This window comes from Cygnus olor, chromosome 2 (assembly GCF_009769625.2).
Source record: "Cygnus olor isolate bCygOlo1 chromosome 2, bCygOlo1.pri.v2, whole genome shotgun sequence".
Taxonomy (NCBI): domain Eukaryota; kingdom Metazoa; phylum Chordata; class Aves; order Anseriformes; family Anatidae; genus Cygnus; species Cygnus olor.
The window spans coordinates 43,990,074-44,017,611 of record NC_049170.1 but is presented as its reverse complement, the minus strand read 5'-3'; the positions used below and the strand labels follow the sequence as shown (position 1 = coordinate 44,017,611).

Below are 27,538 nucleotides of genomic sequence, written 5' to 3'. Positions count from 1 at the left end.
GCCATTTTATCATCCAAATAGCAAACAGTTTATTTTTAGATAAAGAGCTGGAATCCCAAATTTGACAAAGTAACAGACAGATGGAGATTTCAGAACCGGGTTGACACTGAAGGAAAGTTAGAACACTTCTGCTGGCATAAGTACAGTAGTGAGGTGCCAAAGTCCTTGTCAGACAGAGCTGTCATTCAAAGACCTGCTGGTAGAGCTGGTGACACCACCAAAAGCTGTGCTTTTCCTGGTGGATATGTTTCACAAGGATTTGGGAGAATTGAGGAAGCTATGCCAGCAGAAATGTCAGTTTTCCAGCCTCAAAGTATGCTGCATTCAGAGCATCGGGTGGGTCTATGAACCCAGCACTGCCGTAATGGCAAAAACTACAAGCATACCTTAGGCCTGATGATAGGCACAAAAACAGAAGCAAACCTGTACTTTATGTCCCTTGATCCAGTATAAACAAGTGCACTTAGAGCAAAATATATTCTTTGGGCTATCACACTGCATCACCCAGAAGTTCTTTGGTTGTTGGACTGCAAGAAATTCCCCCTAAAGGCTTCCTCCATGCCATGGGAGCAAGTGACAGAGTGACGTGGGAGGCTGAAAACAGGTGAGCATGTAGTGTCAGCAGAGGGGACACGATCCCCGCAGAACATGGAAACAGCCTTTTCTTCACTGCAAGCTCAGCCTCCAGCCCCAGATGCTTCTCTCCAGTGCCAGCACTACTCTGCGGGCCCAGCTGCGCTCACACCGTGCGCAGCTGAAGACTTCTTTCCACAGGATTGCCAAGGCAGGTGAAAGCTTGTAGAAGGTGCCTAATATCCATCTCTCTGAGTGCTGCTCTCAACAGATGAAGGTGCCACCAGCAGAAACGGAGCACTTCTCTTTCCTCTGGGGGAATAGAAGAGATTGTATCCTTAAATAGCTACCATGTCAATCCAAATTGAAGTCAGGGTACCGTTTTCCAAAAACTGTGGTTAAGTCAGCCTTGGCAGGAGAACTGGTGATCAAGCATCTTTGTTGCAAAATAAAAAACAGACCCCCTCAAATCATATATGTATATCACTACTGTTTGCAGGTATTTTCACTCAAAGTGAATAGTTTTATTTGAATAATCTTCCGCATTAATGTCAAAGCAATTTATCTTGGAGTGAATACAGGTATCTTCATCCATATATAGTAGACTTCTGTGCTTTCAAATTGTTTCCTGCTCTGTGTTGTTAGGAGTAAGTCACTTACAAAAAGGAACAGCAATAGTAATCACAGAAACTGTGTACCATGAGAAGGGGGATTTCTGCCTTTCCAAGTTATCTGCTTGATTATTTTCATTTAATTTCTCAAATTTTTTAGAATTTTAGCAGCTGGCCAATTTCCTTTGTCAAAGAATAAAAACCAACACAAACAAAAAAAAAACAACAACCAAAGACATGTTAGGATGAGAGAAGAAATTAAGGTGGCAACAAATGGCAATGTATGATAACCTGTAAAGGGGCACAAAAAGCATTTTCTAAAAGCAGATCATCAAATTACTTAGTAGTATTTATGCAGAATTTCAGACAAATAGAAAAATCTATAGCAGGCCAGAAAACACTTCCTCCAGATTGGACCTGGTAAACAAAAAATCCTGTTTTTTTGCAGAAACCTGCTGCACTGTCACACAGTTGTCCTGATGTAAGAGACCAACTTAAACGTGTGAGTTCTATTTCACAGCTAGATCTGAAAGGGAAGAGCACCAAGGAGGAGGAGCCTACGCTTCCCTTTTTTCTGCAAAGGGTTTCCAGCTCATCAGAGATGGACTGCAAAAGGGCAGAGGTGCCAAGAAGGTAGCAGCATTGTCTCAGCCTCATAGTTACATAAAGCTTCACAACAATGTCAGGTTGGACAAAACTCTGTCCAGGCTCTGGGCAGAGCCCCTGAAAATATCGATCCCAGTAGAGGCAGAGGAAGGGAAAAACCACATGTAAGAGGGAGAAAGAGGCACTAGACAGATTGTGATAGATTGCTCTATTCACAATGAGCTTTCCATAAACACCATTAGACTCCAAAGAGAATACTTTCCTTTCTAGGAAATTCAAGAGAAATTTACCATACAGTAAGTCTTATGAATGTCCATTCCACCAACAAGTATTTGTGAAAAAGAAAGAAAAAGACCTCGCAAATCATTAAACGCTTATTCTTGGGTAGGTATTTCCCTGCATTTGGCAGAGGGAAGTTTTTAAGAATAATTTTTGATTGTTAACAAACTTAAAATTTGTGAAGAAAAAAAAACAAATGTCATCATGTGCTGCTGGGGCTAGAAGAGAGTATTTGCAGTAATTTATACAAACTGCAGTTTGTATTTTTTGATGCTGGCTGAGCTGTTGTTAGAAAAATCCATGGTTCTGGTAGGAAGAGGTAACGAAGACTTGGGTCAGCTTATCCAGGCACAGATCAGTTTGTAACAGTTCCTTTGTTAAACAAACCATCCTTGGAAGTTAAGAATCAGGTAGGAATTTGCAGGATTTCCCTTCTGTAAACAGATGGAGGAAATTAGAAACAATTCTTCCATCTCTCTGAAAGGAGAATCAAGCAACTCTCCAAATTAGTCTTTTTTTTTAGTACTTATTGCAAATGACTGGCAATGACTGCAGCCCAGCTTGAGAGACACAAGTAGTCTTTCTCTGTAAAGCTCAGAAAAAGTTGGTTCTCCATTATAAACTTCTCCTGGGGGGAAAACAAACTTTTTGGATGGGGGAAGAAAAAAACAACTTTGGTTCACAACATTGTTTTGCATAGGAATTCAAGTAGATCTTCAAAGGCTACTGGCTGTCCACGCTTCTAATGAAATACCCAGGCTTTCTTCTCCATGGTGGATGCTCCTCTTTGGTATGCTATTTCATAAGGCAGACATCTTGCAGAGATGAAGGGAGGAGTCATACAGCTGCATCTTTGAAAAGGAAGCCAGAGTCACTTTCACTGCCACAAACAAATGAATCTACTTGATTAAAGAGCACACAGGAAACCTTCGTTTGGTAGAGGGTGGGAAGAAGAGACAACACTGATACATTTGCTACTTACTAGAAGCAAATTATTTTGCTCCACTGCTTAGTTGTTAAAAACTGTCAGTAGCTGTGATACACGTGTTAACTGAAAGTATGGAATCATTGCTTTGTGAGTAATTTTGAGCAACAAGCAACAGGCTGTTAATAAAACCTCCCAGGTAGATGCTGCCACAGGAAAATATAAATATTCATTTTGGGAAGCATTCTGGCAGGCACTAAGCATGATACTTACTTGTTGACTGGGTAATGCAAGAAACCTTGTAGGATGACCATATGCTTAAAACACAAAGGATCGTAGCTAGGAATCCAAAAGTCTGGGTGAAAAACAAACAAACAAACCACAAATATTTACCACTAGATGACACATATTCCATGAATGTACGGTCTCTCTTGTATATTCAACTACATATTTTATGATGTTAACAGACCAAAAAGGAGTTATGTTTTCCTCCATTCTGCCAATACGCTTAATGACAATAATAAAAAAAATCCATAGTATAATAGCAGCTTATGCTTTGATGAAACAATGACTGGAAGATAGACTAAAAATCATATATATGGGAGAGAAAAAGCTGCACAGCAAGTGTCTCACCTGCCAGACTTCTCACGAGGATTCTGCAACAAAGAAAAGACTTTTTCTAACATCTCCAATTCCTATTCTTTTGGCAAACCCCATTCAAACAAGTCTTTCTCTGCCATCTGCCAAATAAACAAGTCAGGCAAGTCTTCTAGTCCATTTTCATCTATAAAACGTCATCAGAACCAAGTTTCTGAAAGCAATTCTTTATTCTGGTGGGGCTGCATTTTAAGTTCTGTTGCTGTGAAAATACTGTTGCCCACAGTCAAAAGTCATGCTTCTAAAAGCCCTCTAGCCAACATAGCCAATAGAGACAGAGTGCATCTTCCACTTAAGAAGGCCTGGGACTACAGTCAGTTTTAGCTCAGGAGAAATTATCTTGAACAGGGGCAGGAGGAGGCAAATGCAGAAAACTAGGGTGAAGTGCTTCCAGTTGCTCCAACAGCCATTTGTGAAACCTGCATTGTCTTAATTCTTCTACGCATTTGTCCCCATGTGTTAACACTGAAGCCTTTGGTTTCAACTCACTGACAGGACAAATACCCACTCCAGTGGTGAGTCTGGAGTCTCACAACGAAACCTTTTTGTTGGCATTACATTCCAGAACGTCCACTGAAATGAGCTAGAAGGCAGTATACCAACTGAGACACAAGCAAGGCAAGTCAATAAGAAAACAAAGTGACAAACAAGAGATTTCTAGTGCCCTAGTTAATATATATTGCAATGAAAAAGCGTCTAGACTAATAAACACAGACTTACCGCTCCAGCCACAAGTCCAGTCACATTGTAACTCTTCGATGCTGCTACAATCGATGCAATGAGAAGCAGAATTGTACCAATTAAATAATGAAGAAACTCCTGTAAAGACAAGCATAGGCTGCTTCAGAAGGGAAACTTAACAGGAAAGTATTTCAATATGCACCAGAATCAAAACAAGTTGGCAGAGGTTACTTAAGGCCAGAGGGAAAAAAACAACAGTCAAAAAGAAAAAAAAAAGTTTTAAAAGGAGAGAGAGAGACAAAAAACCAACTTGTGAGTTGTCATGCATTGTACTATACCTGACCTTCTGTTCAAAAGGGAGGGGCAATCTACAGGTCTACTAGTGTCACTGGAATAAGATCTGCTTACTGGGTAAGGATCCAATCCTTTCAGTTCACTATGGTACAATATTGAGGGTGAAACACTTATCTTTATTGCATCAAATTACTCAATGAGACAGTTCTGGAGGAAGGAAGAAGTTTTGAGGGCACACTTCTCTGGTCTACACACATGACATGGCAATGAATGGCAGAGGAAACGCAAACGCTTCTACTCAGAAAGCAAGTTAGTTCACTAACAACTTCCATCAACCTAGACTAGAAACAGGAGGGAACCCACAAAAAGCACAACCATACAGACATTCATAAGCAATATCAGGTTCCAGAAAATCAGTCTAAGTCTGTAAGGGTGGCTGCAGCTTAGTAATGCAGTAAGGAATACATGAGGAAGCAGGTTTTTTTTTTCTGAGAGAGCACTGAGGCACTGTATTTAAGATTTTCTCTAGTGTGTCAAGTATCACTCCAGGAATTAATTTTGCCTCACTGTAAGCTGGAGTCATCTGTGGATTTGGACTTTCAATCCTCACAAAGTTTATAGCAAGAAATATGGGTGTCTGCAACATACAGGGGTTGTTTCGCTTGGGGTGGGCAGGAGGGATTTTTTCTTACTCTATTTGCACCGCGTTACCAGCGTGCGCCAAGCAAATGCCATGTGTAAGGGAGAGGGGAGACTCCTTCTCAAACAAAAGGAGAGAGTATTGAGTTTCAAAAAGAAAATTTTCAAGGAAATCCCGGAAGAGAAATAGTCTGTCGTATCATACCACAGTTTCCGTCTACTCAGGTGTTTACACAGCTGAGGACGATCCTGCTATAAAGCAGGTTCTCAGACTACAACTCACTTTCCTCTTTTGCAACCTTGTTTCAGGTGATCAACATCTCAATCTTTGCTTTTACTAGAAGCAAGTATTTCTGTTATGAGGCTCCTCTGGCAAGTTCGCAACGCAGCAAACAAATCAGGCATGCCATTGCCTCCTTAGAGAGGCCCAGTAAAGCAGTGTACACTGGCCACTACTATTGAAGAGCCCAACAGATGGGGTCAAGGTGTAAATGAATTGTCAAAGGCTAAATTACATGGAGAACCAACCCCTGGCAGGACTGGAAGAGTGCCCCTCTGGAGAAATGCTTTCCAGCTTTAAAAGGTGTCAGTGCAGAGCAACCTCTTGAACCACTTCGACTTTACTGATTGCAAGTCACACCCCTGCAATGAAGAGATCCCGCCAGGAAACTCAGCCAAACACTAATCCTAGTTTCCCAAAGTCTCTTACAGGCCTTCCTATTCTGTTCTAGAGATAGTTCTAGAGATACTTAAATATTTGACTGAAAAGGAAAGTGGTTGTAAAAGAGCAGCAATGTATAAACATCCCATCCTGTTAAACCTATTTGAAGCTGAGCAGCCACAGTCTGCAATGCCTTAAACTCACTAGTGACTCTGGCACATTTTGGAATGAACAAACACAACAAAAACAAAAAGCAGTGTATGCAAAGATCAAAATGGCATGGTTCTATTACAGCAGTGCACGCATCAAAAGTTGCTTTGCAAAACTGTCACTTAGCAGCTTCTTTCATTTGTATTTATCTTTGAATTTGTATTACCTCTAGATAAAGACAGAAGTGCTTTCTGGAGACAGATAATGGAGGCACACATTTTTAAGAAGCGTTGCAAGTCTAGCCACATTATTCAATTAAAAATATTTTTTTTTTCTCTCTGGTTAGAAGTGGCCGGATGGATAAACTGTTATCTTAGAACCGTAAATTACTTATGTAGTTTCTATTAAAAGCCATCCAACTGCTTATTGAATTTCAAAATGTGCTCTACATCTCTTTGGTTGGCACTTCCCACCCCACTAGTTCTTTTTCTGTGGGACTAACATGCCACTATGCATCTGAGAGACATTTGTAAGAGGTTATTAAAACCTGTGATCCCACACCAGGACGCAGGACTCTTCTGTTAGCTGACCTGATCAAAGCTGCTGAGGAAGTTCAGGTCTCTCATTTTCTGTGCTGCTTGTTAGTTCTCTGCTAGGACAGGAGAGATGGATGTCCAGGGGAAACAGGGGAATGAGGCAGAAACTTCCTGCAGGATATCCTAGGAACGGCCAGGCTATGGCGGTCAGGCTGAGGCTCCCATTCCTTGCTATTGTTTAAAGTTACCTCCAACCATACCAAAAAGAGTCAAATTTTACTTAAATAGCACACACAGACTTTATTTTGGGACAGGATGTAGCACATCAATTCTAATGCAATGATTTGGTACTCTAACAGCCATGTAGCTACTATAAATAACCTGAGTTAGGGCCCATCTGCTGAGGCTTCTTTTCAGTTGTCTCAGAATCACACTATTGCCTTCCCTGGAGTAAATCTGGATTTCTATCTGTGTAAAGGAGAGCAGGAGCCAATCCAGGTCAGCTAAAAGACTTAGAATTACAGTGTCTGCTGAACTGCATACTAACACCAAAAGCAGATAAAGGATTTGTCCATGAAAGAGAGCCTATCAACGTGTGACAACACAAGAAAACAGACTACACAATCTAGACATCAACCCACAAGAGAAGCAAGGAATGCAGACTGCCTTACAGACTTACCGCAAGTGGCCAGCTAACACAAGTGAGCATCCTGTAGACTCTGAAAATGTGGATGATGTAGAAGAACAAAACCATAACCAAGTCGCACATGGTGACAATCTGAAAGTAGCTGTATGCACTGTAATTCGTCCACTGAGAATTATTTACACTGATGAATCCAACCAGCAGCGAGATCTGAAAGACAAGAAGCACATTAAAGGCTTTTAGTGGTGCTCAGATGGCCGTGAAGATGATTTCAAACACACCAAAATGTCATTTAGAAACAGAAGACAAACATCCAAAGTCAACTGGATGGTCCCAACAAAATGGAGGACAAAGTAACAAGCACAAAAATAATGTTTTAAAATTTGCAGTTAAATCCACTAAAACAACCATTAAGAGTGGGAAGACAGCCAACTGCTAAAAGGAAGGCAACAGTCTCAGCCTGAAGAATCCAACCTGAAGAAGTCTCTGTGTACAAAACAAGAGGCCTCGAACAGAGAAGAGGCACTGAAAGCCAGGTGTTGCATCAGCAGCTGAAGGACCACATGGACTTTCAGAAGGGTGTGGATTGCTCAATGCAGTAAAAATCACCGAATGCTGTAAAAAATGAATGTGCCCATGAACACTTATCTTTACTTCTATTTAGTGCGATTTCTCATGCAAAATCGTAGGGCTTGGCTCCAACTGAACTAACAATTTCACCCTTCCTTTTCTACCACCTACGCAGGAGGAGTATTAGCAGAATGCAAGGTCATACCACAAGAAATAATACAAACTTTGGAGGAACTGATTAATTCACCCCATACCCAACACAGTCATTGAAAAGCTTTGATATGCTAACAGGGTTACATAAAACCACGATGCATTATTGTACAACTTCTGTCAGTTGTAGGCTTGCAAAGGACAAGATCTCTATTTATTTTTTTAATCTAAAGGTATTTGTTTATTTTACTGATCTTGCAGGTTACACCAACCTGGATAAACTGGGTGATAAAAATAAATCTACCCAGGTTATACCCAAATATTTTATTATTACAGACTTTGGCAATGCGTGTTTTCAGCCATTGTAATTTTCAGTTCATCCAGGCTCAGCCAGGAGCAGTAATGATTCACACTTTAAGAGTTTCTCCAAGACATGAAAAAACTTTGAGGAAGCCTGCTCTTCAATACTGCACCATACTTTCATGCACAATCATCTTTCAAATTCCTGACCAGCTGCATCCATTATCAGAGTAATTTAACTAAATTAAAAGGAAAAAAAACAAACCACCCAGCACCCAAACAACATAGCTTAGATTCTTCCTCCTGTATCTTTGAATTTCACCTGCTCAGTTCGAAGTGGTCAGGCTAAACACACACACCCTCAAGTGCAACCAAAAGCTCTGCGCACACGTAAGAACTTCACAATTAATTGTCATCTCGGTCAAAGTCTATCCAAACAGCCACACCAATGCTGTGACAAGGAACTACCTCAAAAAGCTGGCTCCAAAGAGAAAAGTCAGCACTCCAGGATCCTCTCCCACAGAAGTGGCTAAGCTATTTTGTCAGATCTGTCCAGCTACTTGGTTTTTACCGTAGGGGTCCGAGTAGTTGATACTAGCATTGTAAGTGATGCTCAGCCCAAGCCAGTGATAGACCTCTGTGCTAAAAGCAAGCCTACACCTCCTCTCACTTTTGAAACAGATACAGGGTAGGGAAGGATTTGAGGTGCAGGGCTGGATCACGCTCAGTGCTTCTCAAGAATGGAGGCCACACGTGCCTTTGGAAATGGTACTGCTCAGTTCCTTCCTTCCCAGGTATGCTCCTCTTCCCAAGCACGTAACCCTGCCTGCTAGTGCTCCTGTCTGCACCGTGCCTGTTCTCTGCCTCTCAATCCAGGTCTCACAGCTTGGCCACTGGCTACTCCTAAATGCACAAAGTCCTGTATTTTGTGCATGGTGGAGATTTCTGAGATGTTATGTTTCTTAGAAGACACCAAAGCAATGCTCTCTACAATTCAGCGTTTAAAGACTTTCGGCCAAGTTCTTCAACTCTGAGATCATTTTAATGAAGTTTTGCCCAATCTATTTTCATGAGCAGCCTTTGTCTTCTCCTTACCACGCTGACACCAGTCCCTGTCGTGGGCCACCTCAGTGCAGTAAGCCAGCAGAAAGGGGAGCCACAGGAAAAGCTGACAGCTTTCCTCTAACTCAGCTCTTCCCACAAGGCAGGGTTGGGTGAGCAAGGGAGCGTGAGGGAGAAGCTGGGACTCCCAAGGGAAAGGATGGCAAGGACGAAGCAGGCAGGACGGCAGCAGCCAGTGAGCAGGCTGGCTCAGGAGGCTGCAGACCGTCCGTCTCGGATCCTTGAATCTTAATTCAAGCTAAGCAAAGAGACATCTGGCTGAGCTGTTTTATAACCTGAACAATCAGAAGATCAGCAGGGCATTTACCCTGACATCCAGGAGAACACTTGAAGCAACACAAGACACAGTGCTGATATTTTCATGGGAAAATGAAAATTGTATTTAATGAAATGTAATTCAACAGTAAGACTCACTGGGAAGTCACAGCAAGCGCTGAATCTCGCTCTTGGTTAAGGGTGGGCCGAGGACACATCTCTAAACACCAAAGGCTAAAAGGGGTCTGCCTGATTCAGGTGCTCTCACAACAACCAGCTATCAGTTTCAATTACACTGTAAAAATCAAGAAGCAAGCTATTCAGAGAAATGTTAGATCTGCCTAAAAGCTCATTTCATGCTTGAACCACTACCTTTACCAACTTTTGTACTGTGTACAAAGGATAAGAAGGACTGAGGCCTTGAAGTACAACAACCATCCAAAAAATAAGAAGCACTGGAAAACTGTACTTTAACAGACCTGGTTCTTTCAACTTCATAAGGTGAAGCATAAAAGCATTTTTTTTTTCTTTTAGACAGAAGGTATAAAAATTTCAGAACAAGCAGAAAGATGAATGTGAGCCATCTAACAACAAGATCAGAAAATTCACCTGAGGTGTTATAGTCCTCCAAAGTAAGAAGATCCAAGGTACCAAATGGCCTGTGAAGAATCTGCTCGGCTCCCAAGAACAGGGTAGAAACTTGGATTTGAGCAACCGTGCTTTCCACTCCAAGTGGACTTCCCAACTGAAACAATTCTAAAAACAATTGGCAAAGGTTCCCCCTTTGCTGCTTTCAGGTGTGCCTCAGCATCCCCCATAGGTAGGAAGAAATCACTGTGGGGCAAGAGGTATTTTTTTCAAATATTTGCTGTCTTGGCATAAATTTCATGACACAAGACTTGCACACGTGTTCTAGGGAGGGTTTTCTGCTCGGAGGCACATAATGCTACTTCACAGGACAGGCGCAAACGGGACGAGATCATCAACTTTAGATAAAGCTATACCATGCTCACCGCACTATATTGCCTATATGGCTAACGGGTACATTCAGAGTTTAAAACTCAACCGTTAAAAAGAATAGCAACAAATGCAGCGAATAGAGCCACAGAATATTATCTTTCCTTTCAAAGTGACAAATATCAAAGTTCCGTCACCAGATAGCAGAGTTTATGATGATATACCAGGAATATACGATGATATAGCAGGCAATGACTGTATCTATTTTTTCATGTAACTCCTGTTTCCAGAAAACTTGGAATTGAGCAATAAAAAGATTAATATGCAACTGTCTGAGATACAGTTAAACATACATCAGAATTCAGTTTGTGACACAGACATAAATATATATAGAGGGACAGAGAGAGAAAAATGAATGGCAAAGTAATAAAACGATCAAGTGTTATGAACGTTCTTTATGTATCTGTGCTCAGGGCAACAGGTTAATACATCTTGAAAATAAAAAATAGAGGCACAAAAAATTTAGGGCATTGCCAATTCCATTTCAATATAGTATTTCACAGATTGTGAAAGCTGCAGGCTTTGACCCACAGCCAGCAAGCCAGTCAGACCAGAAGTACAGGTCAAATGATGGTAAGTCTCGTTGGAAAATTTCAGTGCATTCCACAAAATGGAACCAGGCTTCAGCCCTGCATTACACAGGGGGTGAGGGACACGTCACAGGACACTAGTATTTAAACACTTTCTGGTTTCTGAAAAGCAACACAAAGAGCGTATGCATCAATCAACTCCAAGGGGGGATTCTGGTGTCTAAATTAAGTTCTGTATTTACCGTTCCACAAAAGTTGATTAGCTTAAACTAGTCCACTTCCTGACTTTCTGTTGGACCAGATACTTGAAGTAAGTCATGAAGAATGTTTAGCAACACTGGGATATTTCAGCAACTCTCTCAGTGAAGCCAACATGAGCTGAAGGCAGTCAGCAACTGCCAGGAGGCACTCAACACCTTACCGGAGAGAACAGACACTATAACAGAGAGATAGTAAGAGTCCACATTCTCTTCTCTATTTTGAGCTGGAGACAAATCAGTCATCTCCTCTGCAATGTGCCTGTTGAAAATGCTGGCTCTTGAATTGTACTGACAAAAGCTCCCAAGCCTAAACACCACTCTGATTTGAACTGAGCATGGCTCTACCGAAAATAATTTACTTTTGCTTGATATGGTCTTCCTTCAAAAGCCAGCCCGTGTCCTCTGAGAAAGGATGAATAAGTACAGATCTTCCAAGTGTGTTAATGGGAAGTGGGACATAGTCTGGGAGATGTGATCCTCACAAGAGAGGAAGGGCTGGGCGTTATGCTGCTGCTGCCGCCTTTACTTGATGAGAATAAGGCTCAAGACCCTTCCTCCTCTCTGCTGTGACTCCACCCGCTGGATGTGCCAGCCACAGGCCAGGCCAACCAGCCACACGCAGGACTGGGAGGGAAGAGAGGGGCTGCAGCAGCACATTTCTTCCAGCCATGCAGGAAATGTAAGGTACGATCCAGTTACGTGTCTTGTGCTCACAGTAAAACGTCACAAAATGGTTGAGGTTGGAAGGGCCCTCCGGAGGTCACCTTGTCCAACCCCCTGCTCAGGCAGGGTCAGCTAGAGCCGGTTGCCCAGGACTGTGTCCAGCTAGGTTCTGCATATCTCCAAGGATGGAGACTCCACAATGTCTCTGGGGAACCTGTGCCAGTGTTTGACCTTCCTGAAAAAAAAAAAAAAAAACACAACTGTTTTCTGATGTTCAGATGGATTTTCGTGTGTCCATTGCCTTGTCATGTCACTGGATACTTCTGAGGACAGTTTGTCTCCCTCTTCACACCAGCCCATCAGGTACTTACACACATTGATGAGAACCCCGGACCCGTCTCTTCTCCAGGCTGAGCGGTCCCAGCTCTCTCAGCCTCTCCTCATGTGAAGGACGCTCCAGTCCTTTAATCACCTTTGTGTGCCTGTGCTGGACTCTTGCAGTAGCTCCAGGTCTCTCTTGTACTGGGGAGCCCAGAACTGGACACAGTACTCTAGGTGTGGCCTCACCAGCGCTCAGCAGAGGGGAAGGATCACCTCCCTCCACCCGCTCTCCTCTTGTCTGCTAAGCTGGTCACCTCACTTAAAAGGCAGTAAGGCCAGCAAAGCATGACTTCCCATTGCTAAATCCATGCTGACTGCTCCCAGTCACCCTCGTGTCCTGCATGAGTTTGGAAATGCTTTCCAGGAAAGTTTTCTTCATCACCTTCGCAAGGACTGAGGTGAGGCTGACCAGCTTGTGGTTCCCTGGATCTTCCTTTGTGCCCTTAGAGATGGCATCGATCTGTTCAGAAGGGCACACCTTCCACCTGCATCCCTCAGGCAGGAGAGGAGAGGGAAGGACTGGACAAGAGTCATAAATTCTCTATCCCCATGCTATAAAATGCTACTTGAAGTGTTTCCCAGCAATGCTGTTATTCTTTAAAAATGTGCTCTGTTTTTCTCCCTGATTCTTCTTGTCCTTGTCAAAGAATGGAATAATGAGCACCTAAAGTCCATTGGCCATTCATTACACTCAGTAAAAAACAAGGAAAATATATACCAGGACTTCAAGGAAGTCATTCTTCCACTGCTGGAAAATTCAACAGAAAGGAAAGGAGAGGAATCATGTCTTTGTATTAGGAAGAGATTACATATAGGAAGAAAATCCAACTTACAGTTTTTCCTAGGGCAAACGTAGACTGGAGAAAAGGTCCCAGGCATTAGGCCCTGACACTGTTGTACTCCTGATTTCAGATGGTTTGAACACTACCTAACTCCCTGCACTTGCTCTTTGCTGGCTGTAGTCCTGCAGATGCAATTAATTTACAGAAAAAGCTCGTCCCCAAACATCCTAGCTTCACAGCAGTGGGCTGGGCATGATGCTGGGACCGAGCAATCCGGCAGCACAATGCCCAGCATCTCTGGCGGCTGGATCCTCCTCTGAGGATCCGTGGTTCCAAGGAGCAAGTCAGCACTGCTTCCAGTCCTGCCCGCGGTGAGGTGGGCCACCGTGAAACTGCCCAAGAGTAGTTTCAGGATTAATAGGCTGAACTCTCCTGCACAAATACAAACAAAGGTGCTGGAATGTATCAGCAAAGACAGGAGAACCTAGACCAACCTTGCAAGCTCAAAGCAACTTACTAGAGAATCACCCGCTCCAAGGAAAGGGCAGGCAGAAATGAAGAGATTACAGATACTACTTTCCTCCCCAGTGCCCCTGAGGGAACCATAACGTAAGAAAGGCTTTGCCCTCCACATCCCTCCCTATACGCTGGCTGGCACCTCTGAGCATTTTCTGATCAGGTGGTAGGAGACTGTAGTTTATCTGACCACAGAACAATTTTATAACCCAAGAATAAATCTGGGCGAGTGCTTTATACGGTCCTTTTCTACTGTCCTGCTTTAATGGATGTAATAAATAAATCTCTGATTTTATTACCTATACTTAATTCTTTTGTAACATTTGGAGAGAACTAAGTTTTCTTCAGACCAGCTACCTGCACAAATATAAATCCACCTTGATCTCCAATACTGACAACAACAGGCTATAAAGGAAAGCCTAATGTTCTGAGCATTAAAGACACATTTCCACACACAAACACTGACAGAAGATGGAAGGAATTGAATATCAGTGGCTCTTGAGTTCTGACCTCAGTTTTGTAACCTTCTTGTCATCCCAATGTGAATAAATGATGTAATTCTCTGCTTCAGCTCCCCATCCGCCAAATGAGGGCTAAGAGAACAGAACAATTCAGTTGGAAGGGACCCTCAAAGATCATCAGGTCCAACTGCCTGGCCACGTCAGGGCTAACCAGAAGCTGAAGCATATTATTGAGGGCAGCGTCCAAATGCCGCTTGAACCACCTCACCAAGAAGCCTGTCCTAGTGTTTGACCACCCTCACAGTAAAGGAATTTTTCCTGACATCCCAACTGAACCTCCTCTGATGCAGCTTTGTGCAATTCCTTCATATCCTAATAAACACTTGTGCTCAAGTTTTTCACCTTTAGAACACTTCCGATATGTAAAACAAGGCAAAAATGTTGAACATTGCTAATAAACAGGCAAGTTTGTTGACTCTAGGTCAAGATGACGGTTTTTCTTCAGAGTGTGAATGAGAACAGATGCCCACCAAAACGGAACAACAACAACAAAACAAACAAAAAAAATCCCACCAACAGACCACTGATGTAACAGACAAGCGTGAATGTAAAAATCTGTGGGAATAGACCCTGAAACAATGAAGGAGAGTGTCACAGAACAAGTAAAAGAGTAGGAAAAGGCTGGTCTTTTGGGGGTTGCCTTTGGGTTGATTTGTTGCCATTACACTGCACAAGATAGATAAAAACGAGAATCCTGGGTTACTGGAAAATGGTACTTGGTGCCCATCTCCTGACTGTTACTTACTTACAGTAGACTCTGATATCATGTGTTGCAAAAAAACCAAACATCCAGAAGACATCCCAAATAAACTCTTGTTTTCTGACTGGAAACATAACCTGTAAAGGCAAGGCCACTACTCATCCCTTGACCATTCCCAACTGTTCTTTCCCCCACATTATCACCAGCCTGTACCCAGCTGCTCTTTCACAATCCCGTTAATGACTGTGAGTAAGGGTTACCCTTTCCCCCTGTGCCTGCACAGCACCCAGTTCAGTGGCAGTGTACTGGGGCTGGCTGGAAGGAGTTAACTTCCTCCACAGCAGCCCCTCCGGTGCTGAGCTTTGCATTTGTGGTTACAGGAGCGTTGACAGCTCACCAGCCTTTCGGTTGTTGCTGAACAGAGCTTGCACAGCAGCAAGGCTTTCTCTCTTCCCGTCCCTCACCCCACAGCAAGTAGGCTGGGGGTGGGCAAGAGCCCGTCGGGGCCAGCGGGATGCTCCAGAGCACGTCAGGCTGTGCTCAGCAGCGGGCTCAGGGCATGGAGGAGGAAGCAGGGTGTTCATGGTTATTGTGTCTCTTACCAAGCACCCCTCAGGAGTGCTGAGAGCCTGCTTTCCAGGAAGTGCCTGGGTGTCCAACGGCGGGAAGCAGTGAACGAATCCCTCTTTTTGCTTTGCTTCCATGCACAGCACTTGCTTTTCTTATAAAACTGTCACTACTTCGATCCATGAGGCTTCTTTTGCTGTCCTTCTATTTATTTCCCAGCCCTACAGGAGAGGGGAGTGTGAGAGCCAGGGTGGGTGCCGGAGCCAACCCGCTGCAGGTGGCTCTCCCTGCCTGGCACTTCCAGCTGCTGCAGCAGTACCAGGGGGAGTTTTAAAAATATTTGTTTCAGAAGGGAATGGAACATGATTCTTGCTAATCCCAAGAGCATATCCTGAACCGATAGGCTGAAACTGCTCTCTTACTGTGTGACCTTTAGCTATGAAAGATAGTTGTTTTTTTATATATATATAGAAAGTAAGATGTGAAGTGCCAACTAAACTGCGGGGAAGAAAGGTAAGGTAGATAGCAAGCAAAACTGCCTCCAGGTACCCAGTTCTAAAGAAACAGTGTAATTCATATTTCCAAGATTTAGCATAATACCATGACACATACATTATCATGCACGATCTATGCAGCACTGCATTGTCTTTATTTAGTCATGCAATCTACAAACACATTCTTGCTTTTCTTAGAATATTTCTTTTCTTTCTTGACTGTACTCCCCTCTGCTCTACTCTCCCATAAGAAGGCATGCTGTGTCTTTTTGTCCCATGTGCTTCTTTCCTTTATTCTGCTCATTATTCCCCTTTCTTCTTCTCTCCCTATGATACACTCCACACTTCCTCTTTTCTATCTCTCTCATTCTCTCCCATCCCAGTTTCCCTCTACACATGAGAACAAACAACAATTCCCTCTTTTAATGTATTCCAGTTATCTTCCACACTGCCTTGCATCAGGACATGCACTGCAATTACGTAACAAAATATTTCCAGCAGAGAGGTTTGGTTTGAAGCATTTAAGCCAAAACTGTCCAAAAAAAGAGTCAAAAACTGCACAAGCTATTACAGGGTTGAACGGAATCAGGGAACTGACACAGCAACAGAACGATTCTGTCTGTCCGTCTGTGTATCCTTCCCTGTGTGTGAATTATTTTTCCAGCTGCTATCTGTTCTATAATTAGTGCAGCAACACAGCAGCGGTGCCCATGTAAGAACAATGGTGACAGAGGGAGCGGTACAAGCAGCTGGGAGAGGAGCACACAAGGATGCTCTTTTTGGGTGGCAGTGCCACCCGAAGTACACATGAAACTACAAGCCTCAGATGCCCACTAGCCAAAGAACCATTTAAAAAGCAGGTGTAGAGGCAAACAAGGCATCATCTCAGAGCACTATTAGGGGAAAAGCGTCATGGGACAGGGTTCAGCGTGGTACGAAGCCTGTACAAATACTGCAGGCAGCAGCTCCGGTTTACCAGTCTCCAGCTTGCAGTTGGCAGTATCTGAAACAGGGGAAAGCGCTTCTCCTTTCCATCCTTGACAATTTAACCCTCTAGAAGACAGAAAAAGCATTTTTTTTCTCGGATGCTGCAAACAAAATTGAAATGAGAGCTTCACCAAAAAAACAGGAGGACCCTGATTATTATCCATGAAACTGATAAAAACTACCTGATTTCCACTCTCTTAACATCTACGCAAGTTCTACTGTGAGCAAATGTACAAAAGCTGTCTGTCTACAGATCTGGAGCAAGGGACAGCAGTGACTCACTTGAAGTTTTATTGCAGCATTTTTAAAAAAAACAACATAATAAGAGCTAAATGCTTCTTTTATTTGAATGAAAAAAAAGTCAAAGTTTCCAGCTTGTGACACCAGCCAAGATACTAAGTGGAATTTTCCATTCTAAGCGTGCCAGTCAGGATAACCATGCCCTGTTTAGGTGTCTCACACAGAGGAGAAATGTCACTGACTGCAGCTGTATTATCACCGTGCATTTCCAAATGTTACACCTCAATGTGGTGAAGCAACACCTATATTATTAATTACATATTTCTGGACAGAATCAAACAGTTTTTTTGAGCAGCTTCCCAAAACAGAAAGATGAGCGAAGCTCGGGCCAAGGTTACAAGCATAATTCATGCAAGACTGGTTCAGCTAATTTAAGCAACAAAGCTGGCTGATGCTGCAATCGAGATTTTCTTTTTCCAGAGTGGTGCTGGAAACGTGTCTGTAACAGCCGAACCCCCACTAAAAAGAGAAAAAGAAGATAAAGAACCCAGCCCACTTAAAACTTCCCTAATGACAGATGAAATCAGCAACCTTCAAGTGCATGGTTCTGTGAAGCAGTCAGTCTTTGGTTGCACAGTAATCTCTCAGCCCCTGTGTCTAGGCAGATTTCCTTCTTGTCTGGCTTGTTTGCAAAAATAAGGAGGCTGCCTGACCTCTGATAAATGACTTCTCTTGTGCACTGCCATCCATGGGCTATTTATTGAAGATAAAAATGGTGGGAGGGTGAGAAGAAGGCAAAATAATCTTATTCAGACCCTCTAAGACTCAGATAAAGGACAACCCTAAGTACAAGCAAGTGGTATTCTTTATCTATTAAAAAGGAGTTATTTATCTGCTCAGGAACAGGCCTCAGCGGTAGAAAAGGACATGGGGTAATCACAGAACCAGCGTGTGAATGACATTATTAACGAGCCCTTGTTGCAGGATATTAGCCACGATCACTAAAAAGGCAAATCTTTGTAACGACCAGCTACAGTTAGGTGATGTCTGCACATGTCCCAGTGTGAGCAAGGCATCAATCCCACCTCTGTCAGCTCAGCCAGCTCCCAGCCGCAATCCCCGAGCTGCCTGCTCCACCAGCACACGGCACTGGGAGGAAGACACCACACAGCACTGCACATTGTTAGCTGAAAGCAGAGAACTTCACTGTTATATGGCAAAGAACATGCTAGATTCTCGTCAGGCACTGGATTAATTAAAGAAGCGATGCAAGTTTGTTAACAATAACCTCATAATTTTATTTTGCTTCTCTCTAAACCAGTGTTAACAGATTTAGGTTCTGCTTTGTTTCATAAATCAACTTAAATGTTAAATATTTCAACTGTAAAATCATTATCAGCCAGTTTTTCCAATCTGCACAAAAGACATACACACACATTGCTGCAGCATTTTGAGGTTTAAGTCATAATTGAGTAACATCGCAGAAGTGCAATATACAAGTCACAAACAAGTCCCAAAACACACAAAACTTTTTGCAAACGAGCATTGGTGGCACAGCTGACTTTCAACATCTCTGCATAGCACGTGACCTGACTTTTAAACACAGCACGTGCTCCTGTAGGATTAACTCTGGGAAACACAGCTCCTTTCCCTCTAACTCTCAAACAGGTGCTTATGCCTTTGTAGACACCTACAAAGCCTAGAGGTCCTCTTCTGGACGAAGCCAGAAGACCACTGCACTTTGTGAGCATGCAGCTTGCCCATCTATTAACAAGTTACTCCTCTGTGTGTGCAACAGCCCCAGTGTAACAACCACCCACTGCAGAGGTCTCTCCCATCTCAGTCCTGTCATGATCCCCAAATCAGAGGTGAACCTGCTGTTTGAGGTAAGAGCAGGGGAAAACATCCCCTACAACCAGCTAGCCCTGCAGATGCACGGATGTAATCCCCACCTCTGTCCTCCCGGTAAGGTGACCCACCTCACCGAGCCGACTGCCATCGCTGCAGCCATAGACGTGCTCATGGAGATACAGACACCTCAGGGGTGTCAACGCTGCTGGAGAGCTCTGTCCTTTGAGTTCACTGGGTCTGGAGAGGGAACCCTCCTCAGGGGCAGGAGATGGGCCACCTGCCATACTGCCTCTTGGTCTGCTGGGAAGAAATGCTCCTTGGAGGAGCAAGGCACCTCTGAAACCACTCGCCCAAGCCATCCGCAGTATATATTGTTTGTTTGCCCCCTGGACAGCCAATGAAGTTCCATATTGTAAGTAGTAAATGATACAGAAAGAGCTTAATCCTTACTTGTGAGCTACAGAGCTCTTGCACATAAAGGTCATGGCCGTCTAAAAGTGGCTGTGGCGCCGATGCATGGCAGCACCACCTACAGAGCAGGAGCCCACGCTGGCTGCCCAGCCAAGCCTGGCTGCTCGAAGCCCGAGGCACACAGTGTGAACAAACCCCACAAACTCCACACGACAAACTGCGAAGCTTCCCCCTTGACCTGGATACCCAACGCGTTTCTAGCAGCACACACCTACTTTAAACCCGATGGGAAGGTACAACACAAAGCCAGTAGCTCGTGGCAACAAACTCCCCACGAATCTATCAAAAGAGATGCACAAAAATAAAAGCATACACAAACTCATTTTCCTGAAAGTTGTTACCGAGACAAAGAGCACCCTGCAAACCGCTCAGGAAAGCCTCAGTGCCCGTGCCTCCTAGCCCTCAGCCAGCAAGCTTTTCGTCCCCTGCCCTTGCCGATGCTGCTGACAACACAACCCGTTCTCGTTGTCTGAGGCGTTTATTGCTCGGCTGATTCACATCTTCTGCAGTTAACACCTGCGATCTCTTTTCCCTGCCCCAGAAAATGCCACGCTGACATCTGGCAATCGCACAGACAGCAGTTAAAAAGTTTGTAGCTGTCAGCTCAGCAAAGGCTTTGTTAGCCATGGCAATGGAGCCTTAAGCTACGGGCCCCTCAGATAAGAGGAGGGCTGTTTACCTCACTGAAGTCCACATTGTTAGATGTGTTGGCACATCATAATTTTTTTATCAGGAAAAAACAGGTGAAAGTTCCCGAAAACACTAACACCGGGACAATTTCCATGCCGATGGGTATTATCACAACTTGGCTGAAGGGCTAGCAGAGAACGACCTTCTCTAAGTGTGCACACTCGATGCTTGGCAAGGCACCAGAGAACTGAAGGGCGATGAATGAGGGGGAAGAAATGAAAATAGACAAGATGCCCCAGTGGCACCACTGGGGTGTGTGGGGATTGTGTGGGATTGTGTTTTTCCCTTGTAGATGAGAGACTTCTTCAAGTGGCCTTCCCAGTCCCAGGGCGAGTGTGATTACAGACTTGCAGAAAAGTATGTTAAGCCTTCCTGTAGTTCTGCAGTTGCCACTGGTCATCTCAGGTTAACAGCATGTTTTTCTCCCAGCTGTGAATGCTTGTTTCTTGATGTTTCTTAGAAACAGCATTGGAAAAAACAAACAAACAAAAAAAAAACACAACACACCACTACCAAGAACATTCCAAGTAAATTCCTCTTGAAGCAGCTTCTCAATCTTGTAATCGTCACACTTCAGTTTTTCTTGTGTCAAGCTATGAGCAGGTGAAGAAGCCCTAAGTGTAGCAGCTGCTGCTCCTGCCGCAGGAACAGCAGCCCAATCTGCTCCGGCTTTGAAAGCTGCAGCCACCTAGCTCTGAGCAGTCTGACAGATCTGTGCTCGCCATTACGTTCACCAAATTACCAGCATCACCGCACAGGGAGTTGTTTCAGCTGTAACAATCCCTTAAGAACCCAAGTTACGCAAAAAAAGAAGCGTACAGGTGGGGGAAAGAAAATCACGGCAATTTTAACGTTTCATCTCCGTGTACAGAAAGCAGCACTTTCTGGCTGCTGTATACTTTACACCTCACCACAAAACAGGAGGACCAGCCCACGGCACACACGACGGGACGATAGCACGAAGGAGGCAACGAGCCGCAGGGCCGAGTGAGTGCCTCGCAAGGACTCCCCTGGGAGGGGAGGAGAGGAAACACTTACTCATAGTGGCTGAATGCTGTCTGGCTTTTGGGGCCGATACCACCTCGCCCAGGTAACGCAGGGCTGCTACCTAACATTCGCGTGGCCAGGCACGCTGCCCTCACGGAGTACGTCCGCAGCTCCACCATGTCATGACGGGACACACGGACTGCTCCCGGATCTGCATGACGAGATGGTTTTCATCATTTATAGGCTCCAAGCTGATAGAAACCACACTTGCAAAGAACTGATCCACTCGTTTCTGCTCTCTGTGGCCGGAGAGGCAGATGTCCAAAGGGACACTGTCTCCAAAGAGAGTGGATACACCGCCCTTGCACTTCTTAAAGTAAAGCAACATCATTAAGAATCTGTTTTTCACATCTAACACTCCACGGACACCACGTATATACCTGACTAAGATTTTAAAATGCTATTGCAAATCTAACTTCCTGTTAAACGTACATGTCAGGAAGCTGCTGCCAATACTTCACTCTGCTCTTTCAAGCATGCTAAACACGGCTCAGGTGATGTGGTAAACTTCTAGGCTTCATTTCCTGTTTTTTTTTTTTTGTTGTTGTTATTGTTTCAGAAACTGTGCTTGCTAGCCCTTGTGCAGTCATGTCTATACAAAGAGGACTACATGCAATAAAGTCACTAATGAATATATCGCAACGAATCCTAATGGATGGGTCAAATGAGCAATGCATGGGAGCTCCAACTCTGTGCTCTTAGGAAGCCTCTTCTGGGATATAAATGAAAAAGTCGCTGCGACATTTGGAACACAGATTTCCTAACAATAACTGTATTGGCTTTCTACGAAATGGACTGGAGTTGATTTTTTAGCCTTCTGGAGCAGTTTAAAATTCAGAAAAATCGCTAGTATCTTTTTTGCTGAAAAAAGATAGAAAGTAAACAGACAGTAATCTGGTAATTAAACCTTCCCCTAACAAAAGGAAAAGAAAAAAAAAAAAGAAAGAAAGGAAAAGGACTAAATTCTTAGCTTTTGGTTTGAAGCATGTGGAACCAATTCAGGCTTACATAGCTCCTGCCATTACATTCCAGGCACTTGCTCTTGCTGACAATAGTCTCTGTGGCTGCACTGTTCCCTAAAAACTCTTAGAGAAAGAAAAAAAGTGAAGGAGAGTTGCAATAAAGCTACACCAGTTCCCTGGCTTGGTGTACTCTGCAACCTGACAGACAGCTGCATCTTTGCAGCTGAGGACGGCAGTACTGCGGTGAGGCAGAAAGGGAAAATTCCTTACGCTGGCATTGCCTGTGAAGTCTTGTCCCATCAAATACCTAGATAGCACACAGGGAGCTCACTGTTTGCTCCCAGCTCGTATGCAAATACCTGGGCAGAAATTTTAAATGGCCACCCAGAGCAGAGGCATGGAAAAAACACAACTGGCCAAGTCAGCTTGTTTCAATGATCTCAGAGTGGAAATAACAAGACTTCACAGACCTATTGGGTTTAATTACTAGGCTCGGGCATTCCTCACTCAAATGCTCTTGCTTACTTTGGAGACACCTACGATTTAGACAAATTTCTTCTCTCTCTGGCCAGCATGCCAAGCAAGGTCCCTTCACTGATGCTTCTAGAAGAACAACAGCAATTAGCACCTACAAGATATAGTTCTAGCCTTCGCCTGAAAACAATAACTTTGCTGCTAAAAAAACATCCAATTTCTTACTGCTCATTCTTATTTCTTCTCCGCCTATCACCAGAATCCCTCTCTTCCGACTGAACAGCATTATTACCATGCAGGCAAAGCCATACATCACCAGCACACTGCTGCAGAGAATTAGATGATTTACTTCAATCAGCTCCATAGACAAAAGACGTTTCAGGCTCAAGAACAAGTTAAAGGATTGAGTGGCTCTCAGATCATTCTTAACAGCTTCTGCTTTTGTGCATTTCCTTCTCCTGTATCAACGGTTTTGATTAGGAATTTCTTAATTCCACTAGCAGATTTTTCTTTCTTTTCATATTTTAACATCTTCTGAAAGTAGCTCCCCAGTAAATTTGGCTGATGTCATCCAACACATTCAGAAGTTGATCTCGGTTTTAACAACCTAACTACTGACACTTTTTATCTTTCAGAGTTAGATGTATTAATATTCTCTTGAATACCATTAACTGTATGTCATATACATATTAACACATATTAACTGTATGTCTGCATATGAATAATCCATGGAAGTTTCAGCAAACTTGAAAGCCACTCAGAATTAGAGATGTCTTGTTGGCCATTCAAATATCAAGTAGGTAATTGCTTTTGTCGAGACACACTTTGGAAATAAAATAGATACTCAGCAGAAAACCTTTAACTATTACTGCCTTAGCATTTTTAACAAGTTAAAATGATTTTGTTAAGTCAACTTTGATTGGGTTTATTCTTTTTTAGTTTGCAATTTTTTGTCATTTTTTCCCCAGCCTGGAGATGATTTCTTTTCTTTTCTGTCTGGTGAAACTACTCTTTCCTGATTCATACTGAGCTGAAAGAATCGGCACAGTTCTTAGCTTAAAACACTCTGTATACTGAGGCTGGGCTTACCACGCCAGAACCACTGTCTGCTCCATAACAGCAGCATTATACCGGGAACAACCTCCTTCCATCTCCGACTGTGGTCACAGCTAGCTTGGCCCATCTTGCAGGAGGGGACAGAAGGGCACAGGCTACTGGCCTCCTCTGCCCCTCTCAGGGTCCAGAAGCAAGGGACAGACTGAGAATGGTTTGAGAAGTCTGACAGACCAACACAAGCACATGCTGTGCTGTGATGGCTCTTCTTGTAACCAAGAGCTCTCGACACCACTTTTCTCTCCTCAGACTGTCCCGGCCATGCTCTCGCACATGGCTGCATCAGACACTGTGGAAAGGTGATGCAGCCACGGCCATTCCCACTGTCCAGCTGCTTAAGATGGTGTTACACCTCTACAGCCTCCACTGTCAAATGTTCTGAGAGCAGGACCTAGTCCAGTACAGTTTGTGCCACCCTCCAGACTTCAGCTGTAAAGACACAAAAGGCCCGCAGGGGCTCCACCAGGAAGCCAGCTGACACAGACCTCTTTCAATCTACGAACAATGCCACCTGAGCCACCTCGGTGACAACGCAGATGCAGATTCATAGTGCTGTCTCTAAGGGCACAGGAAACCTCAAAAGATTTCCAAGTACCCTTCATGTGAGAACTGCCCAAGCAGAGTAAGATAGTTACCGAGAAAGTCTCACTACAAAACTTGCCAGCAGTAGCATGGAGCTGTATTCAAGTTACACCAGCTGAAGTCTGTTAGATGTTGAAGATAACTTCAAAGCCTCCTGTTAAAAGCACAGCATCAATTCAGACTGCATTTGGAAAATGGAGCCCCTACTAACGTTAGTCATACTCGTGCACAAAAACAGCTTTCCAACTGTCTTCTTGCCATGTAAAACACACAGGTCACAAACTATTTTTCAATCTCTTCATCTTGTCAAAGATTGCTGAGTTTTAGGCCTTGTGTTAAGGTCTTTCTTGCAGAAGAAAACCCATGACATTATCTTCTATTTCCTTGGTATAACTTCCCTGGCATGTTGATGACACCTTTTAAGATAATTTCATGCACATACACATACAATCAAATTACATATGTTAACTTTTTTGCTTACGGGTACTGCAAACAGCCCTTAGCACTACTATAAATGATGAAATCATAATGTTTCTTTCTTGTTCTCTTTCATATTTACTTCTTGGTAAAAGGGATTGAGGAAGGAAGAGAAAACAGAAACTGCAGTGTTCCCACTTCAGAGCCACAACCATTCAGAAGCCCAGTACACTATGAAGCGTGTTTTATGTCTGTCCCAAAAGACCTTATCTTCGTCCTCTGTCAGCATAATGGTTCTCCTTCCTAATAAGACTACAGTCCTACCAGAGGCCTTAACACTAAGCCAGGAATGTTTTTAGATTTACCGGAGAGAATTCTTTTCAAACACATATACTGCAAACACTTTTCACTAGAACTACATCCATAGATATAGAAATCTCTGAGAAGAGATACATTTTAGATAAAACGTTAAGAAAGTATTTTACTAGGTGCAGGAGGTCATCTAAAACTAGCCTATCCTGGTTATTTCTACACGCTGCAGCACAAATATTTAGTTTTCTTAAAAAAATTATTTGAGAGTAAGACGTTACCATGATATCACATCAAAAGTGTTTCATCTGCCCAAAGTTCCTTGGATATCTGAAGAAATTTCTAGTGATGTTATTTACAAGCGTGCTGGAAAGCAGAAAAATGTAAGAGGGTACAGCTGCTCATGGGAAATTGTTTATGTTATTTTAACTTTTAAAGTCACCACAGAAAACCACTAGCTTAAATTCTGATGAAGTTGATACTGAACAGCATTGATAAAATATTACCTCATATAAAATATGGTGTTGCATTATTACATACATCTACATAAAAATATGTAAAGTATGTAAAGCATACACACACGCTTTGCATATGTGCCAAACCTGAAACTTCAGCACAAATATGTGTGCCTGTGCTAGCTTTAAGAGGAACATGTAATAGCAGTAGTGAAGATACAGCAGGATGGACTGCAGGGAGGACTTGGTATTTCTAGTCCATAAAAGGAACTGTTCTTTCTAAAGTGGTGAAAGTGAAATCAAAAATGGCCTTTTAGTTAATCAGCAAAACACAAGTCTACAGCTTTAGAACTACAGATTCACTTGCAATGTGTATCTGTGCTCAGCATGGCATTCGTGCTCAACGGAATGCCACGTTGGCCCCTGGAAAGATACTCCAAATCCTCACGATGGTTTGGGAACAACCCAAGTGAAGAGAACACAGCAGATAACTGTTCATAGGCCTACTGAGCCAAATTCATAGTGAGGGACAAATGTGAGGGAACTTTAGGATCCGATATTACTCCACTGTAACCTAAAACAAAATGATTCCTAACTTGTAATTGCAATGTACGACTCTGGATACTAACAATTTCAAAACATCAAAAAATGACTACATAATAAATACAGGAAAGGAAAAAAAGAACGGCATTGGGGGCTATCAAACACGAAGGCACCATTTCCAGCATAAAACGCTGTTGAGCTGCAAGGTTTTGGGGGATGAGAAGGCACGTGAGGAGGTATCACTGCATGTGCCTTCCACGCTCTGTGTGAGGCGCCCATCGTTACTCAGTGCCATCGCTGGGATTCAGCAGACAAATCACTCCAGGGACTAAGAAAAAGCGCGTGCCCCAGCAGGGAGGAGCTTGTCCATCCCTTAATCCTCTCCACATCTGGATGGAGCAAAGCTCCCCGCACTGAGTCAAGTTAAGGCACCAGCCCCGATCGCAGCAGCGCTCTATTACCGATCTCCTTTGAATTTCTGCTTTTCAGGCATACTTCCCCCAAATCCTGCCCTGTGCTGCCAGGGCACTGCCTGGAGGTGTCGGTCCCAGCCGGGCTAGCGTGCCCAGCTGCGGTGCCCACCCTTACGAGCCCAGCATCTCTGCCAGCCCTCGGCCTCGCCTTCCCCCCAAAACCTTGCCACAGCCAACGAACGAGGTATTCCCCTGCGGCACGACGATACCGAACGCCTTCACACAACTGCTATTAACGGCAAAAAGTTGTTAACGACAAAAAGTTGTTAACGCTACCCAGCGCCGTCAGCCACCGGTATCGTCCTGACGCGTAGCGTCACCCTGGGCTCGCACACATCCGAGCAGCAGTGCGGAGGAAGAAAAGCAAAACTTACTTCTGGCAGGCGTTACGGGACGAGCTGGGGCTGCTGCTTCCCGTGGCGAGCTGCAAGAGCTGAAGGGTGCACACGCAGCCCCCAAACCTCACCTGGAGGCAACCCCGGCACCCCCCGACCCGCTGCCCAAACCAACACCCAGCCGGAGCGGCTGCGATGCCCTGCGCCAGCCCCACCGCCCCTAAGGGACCACCGGGACCCCCCGTCCGGCCTCGTACCATCTGTGCCACCTTCAGCATGCCGGCACACGAGCGGAAATAGGCGCCGTCCACCAGCTCCCCGTCCGAGCCCGCTGAGGTGGTGGAAGAGGCGGCGGGCGGCGGCGCCGCGGGCCCGGCGCTGCTCACGCCGGTGCGGATGACCCGCGCCCCGTGCGACATGGCTCCCGGCCCCGCTCCCCTCAGCGCCGTCCGGCCCGGGACCGGCGGCACGGAGGCGGCGGGGCGGGGCGGCGCTGAGGGGCCGCT

At 44.2% G+C, this 27,538-nt stretch overlaps 1 protein-coding gene across 1 annotated transcript; it reads right to left on the bottom strand.

The window, feature by feature from the left end:
• Positions 1-4: 4 nt before the first annotated feature.
• CMTM7 (CKLF like MARVEL transmembrane domain containing 7) lies at positions 5-27,538 on the bottom strand. Its single transcript, XM_040549924.1, has 5 exons — positions 27,290-27,538; positions 7,292-7,465; positions 4,372-4,470; positions 3,268-3,349; positions 5-2,920 (listed from the first exon to the last, which is right to left on the bottom strand). Exons 1-5 carry the CDS (start codon positions 27,449-27,451, stop codon positions 2,907-2,909), a joined length of 531 nt encoding a protein of 176 aa, XP_040405858.1. The 5' UTR covers positions 27,452-27,538; the 3' UTR covers positions 5-2,906.

Excerpts from the sequence above, each read along its gene's own strand:
- CMTM7 (XM_040549924.1), bottom strand. The coding sequence starts at position 27,451 with ATGTCGCACGGGGCGCGGGTCATCCGCACCGGCGTGAGCAGCGCCGGG. Across the intron at positions 4,471-7,291 it reads GTGTTAGCTGGCCACTTGCG|GAGTTTCTTCATTATTTAAT; the intron begins GTAAGTCTGTAA and ends TTGTCTTTACAG. Across the intron at positions 3,350-4,371 it reads CTGGACTTGTGGCTGGAGCG|ACTTTTGGATTCCTAGCTAC; the intron begins GTAAGTCTGTGT and ends TTTTTCACCCAG.